At 32.9% G+C, this 2,464-nt stretch overlaps 1 protein-coding gene across 1 annotated transcript; it reads left to right on the forward strand.

Annotated features, from left to right (window-relative positions):
- The first annotated feature begins 207 nt into the window (after positions 1 to 207).
- On the forward strand, positions 208 to 2,217 carry LOC141623828 (protein DROOPING LEAF-like). The gene is made up of 7 exons (XM_074439980.1): positions 208 to 501; positions 592 to 720; positions 818 to 968; positions 1,197 to 1,245; positions 1,346 to 1,421; positions 1,710 to 1,791; positions 1,895 to 2,217. Exons 1-6 carry the CDS (start codon positions 406 to 408, stop codon positions 1,773 to 1,775), a joined length of 567 nt encoding a protein of 188 aa, XP_074296081.1. The 5' UTR covers positions 208 to 405; the 3' UTR covers positions 1,776 to 1,791; positions 1,895 to 2,217.
- Positions 2,218 to 2,464: the final 247 nt, after the last annotated feature.

The raw sequence follows: 2,464 nt of genomic DNA on the forward strand, positions 1-2,464 counted from the left end.
ATTATCCATAAAAAACACATTTATAATCCGTGTAAAATAAGTTTGGTCTAAGAGCATGATGTTTAAGATCAGAACCGTACAAAGTCATTGAGTAGGGAAATCAGCACGGATACAATAACTAATATAGAAACCCTAGATTTCTGTTTGTACACTATCAATTCCTAACATTCATTTAGCTATATCTAGCTGTCTCCCTGCACTCATTTTACGAGATCATAAATATTTGTAAAACCTTAATTTTAACAAACTTTAATAATTTTATTTATTTTTTTCCTTTATTAATATTTAAAGTAGCTTAGATTTTGCCTACTTATATGTAGCTAGCTAACTCATTAAACACACGCATATCATATCCCTCTAACATATAAAACAAGTATTCTTATCATTTCTTAATTTTTTTCATCAATGAATACCATGGAAGAGAAAGTGAACATGGAGCTTGCTTCACCTCCTGAGCATCTTTGCTATGTTCGTTGTAACTTTTGCAACACTGTTCTTGCGGTAATTAATTATACGATTATACATCATCTTATTATCTTGTTAATATTATACACTTGATATTTTATGTATTTAACTATGTATGCATGCAAGGTTGTGATACCATGCAAGAGGTTACTAGAGACGGTTACAGTCAAGTGTGGACACTGTGGGAATGTCTCATTTTTGAGCACTAGGCCTCCTTTGCAAGGCCAATGTCTTGATCATCAAATCACCCTTCAGGTATGTACGTATATAGTAGTCATCATGGAACGATGACTATATAGATACGGATCGGAGTATTATATTAAAGCTAAGATGTACTTGGTGAATGTTGTAGGGATACAATTTCATGGAGAAGCCAGCAGGGACGACTACTACGACTACTACTACTACTGCTGATAATGATGTTCACAAAAGAGGACAGGCTTCATCTTCATCCTCATCTGCCTCTACTGAACCTGTTTCTCCAAGGCCTTTTGTTGTCAAACGTACCCTTTCTATCTCCTCCTTTTAATTATACCCTTCTTTCTTTTAATTAGTTACTGTATAAATTATATGGTTTCATCCAACAATAATACATGCAAATATTTAAACGATTAATATTCCCTAATCCCTTCTACAGTATATAAGTACTCCGTCTTATGTTTTAATCCTTAATACAACGGAATAATAATTGTTTGTCTGACAAATATGTTGAATTATATTTGTGAATGCAGCTCCTGAGAAGAAGCATAGGCTTCCTTCGGCTTACAATAGGTTCATGAAGTACGCACACAAAGCCCTTTTTTTTTCCTGATTATATTATACTGGAACTTGATCAAGATATTTCATAACTTGAACATTTTTTTGTCGTTTGGAATTCAAGGGAGGAGATACAGCGCATTAAAGCAGCAAACCCTGAAATACCACACCGAGAGGCTTTTAGTGCTGCAGCCAAAAATGTAAGATTAGTACTTATGATATGATGCGGTCTGCCCATATACTCCGTATTTGGTCAAATGTGTCATCTGTAATGATCAATAATTTTGACTTTTCAAAATAATTCACAAGTTTTAAGATATTATGTATTGATTATTTTTAAATAATTGCTAATTTCTAAATTTAAATTCAGACAATATTAATTATATATATATATATATATATATATATATATATATATATATATATATATATAAAAAAAAAAATGCTGTTGTGCTGCTTCTTAATGAAAAAACTAATTATTTGATCAGTGGGCGAGGTTCCTTCCAAATAACCCATCAGCTGGGTCACTTGCAGAGAGATGCAACCACCACTGAGTCTCTAATCACTCATGTAAGTCCAACTAGCTCATTCACTAATTACACTTCAGTTAATAATTAAATCAATATACATGTATTTAATTAATTAAAGTCTAATTATCAAGTGATTTATGCAGGCGAAATAATTCAGTGTCATCGGCTATGGTTAATGTAGGGGGTCACAAGGGAGGAAGAAGAAGTAGAAGAAGAAGAGTATCCGATTGTTGGCATCTCTCTCTAGTTTTCACATGGAATCTTCTATATAATCCCTTGTTCTTATTTTGCTTAACTATTATAGACTTGATCGATTTAAGAACTACTCTATCTTTAGTTCAGATAATGCAGTTTATGCTATTATGCTATGTAAGATAGAGTATAAGCAAGGTGTTGTATTATATAATTGCTATGTTCTCAACAATAGTATGCATGCAATAACACTACCTATTCAACTTTCCCTTTCTACTGTTTAGATAAGTTTCTCAATGTCAAACTACCATCTCTCTCGTTCACAAAATCAAGTAATATAATCTACCGTCCAACAATAATACGACCCACAAGATGGTTAACAAGATCATATCGATCATTGTCAATTGTTAGGAGCATGAATGTTACTGATGTTACTGTGGGGATGACGTAGACTTGTGTCGTGACAAAGTTACTGAATGAGAGACGAAATACCCCATTATGGTACAATCAGATGACGACGT

This window comes from Silene latifolia, chromosome X (assembly GCF_048544455.1).
Source record: "Silene latifolia isolate original U9 population chromosome X, ASM4854445v1, whole genome shotgun sequence".
In the NCBI taxonomy this organism is placed as follows: domain Eukaryota; kingdom Viridiplantae; phylum Streptophyta; class Magnoliopsida; order Caryophyllales; family Caryophyllaceae; genus Silene; species Silene latifolia.

Coding starts and splice junctions, on each gene's coding strand:
- LOC141623828 (XM_074439980.1), top strand. CDS start 406: ATGAATACCATGGAAGAGAAAGTGAACATGGAGCTTGCTTCACCTCCT. Junction 502..591: donor TTTGCAACACTGTTCTTGCG/GTAATTAATTAT, acceptor TATGCATGCAAG/GTTGTGATACCATGCAAGAG. Junction 969..1,196: donor AAGGCCTTTTGTTGTCAAAC/GTACCCTTTCTA, acceptor TTGTGAATGCAG/CTCCTGAGAAGAAGCATAGG.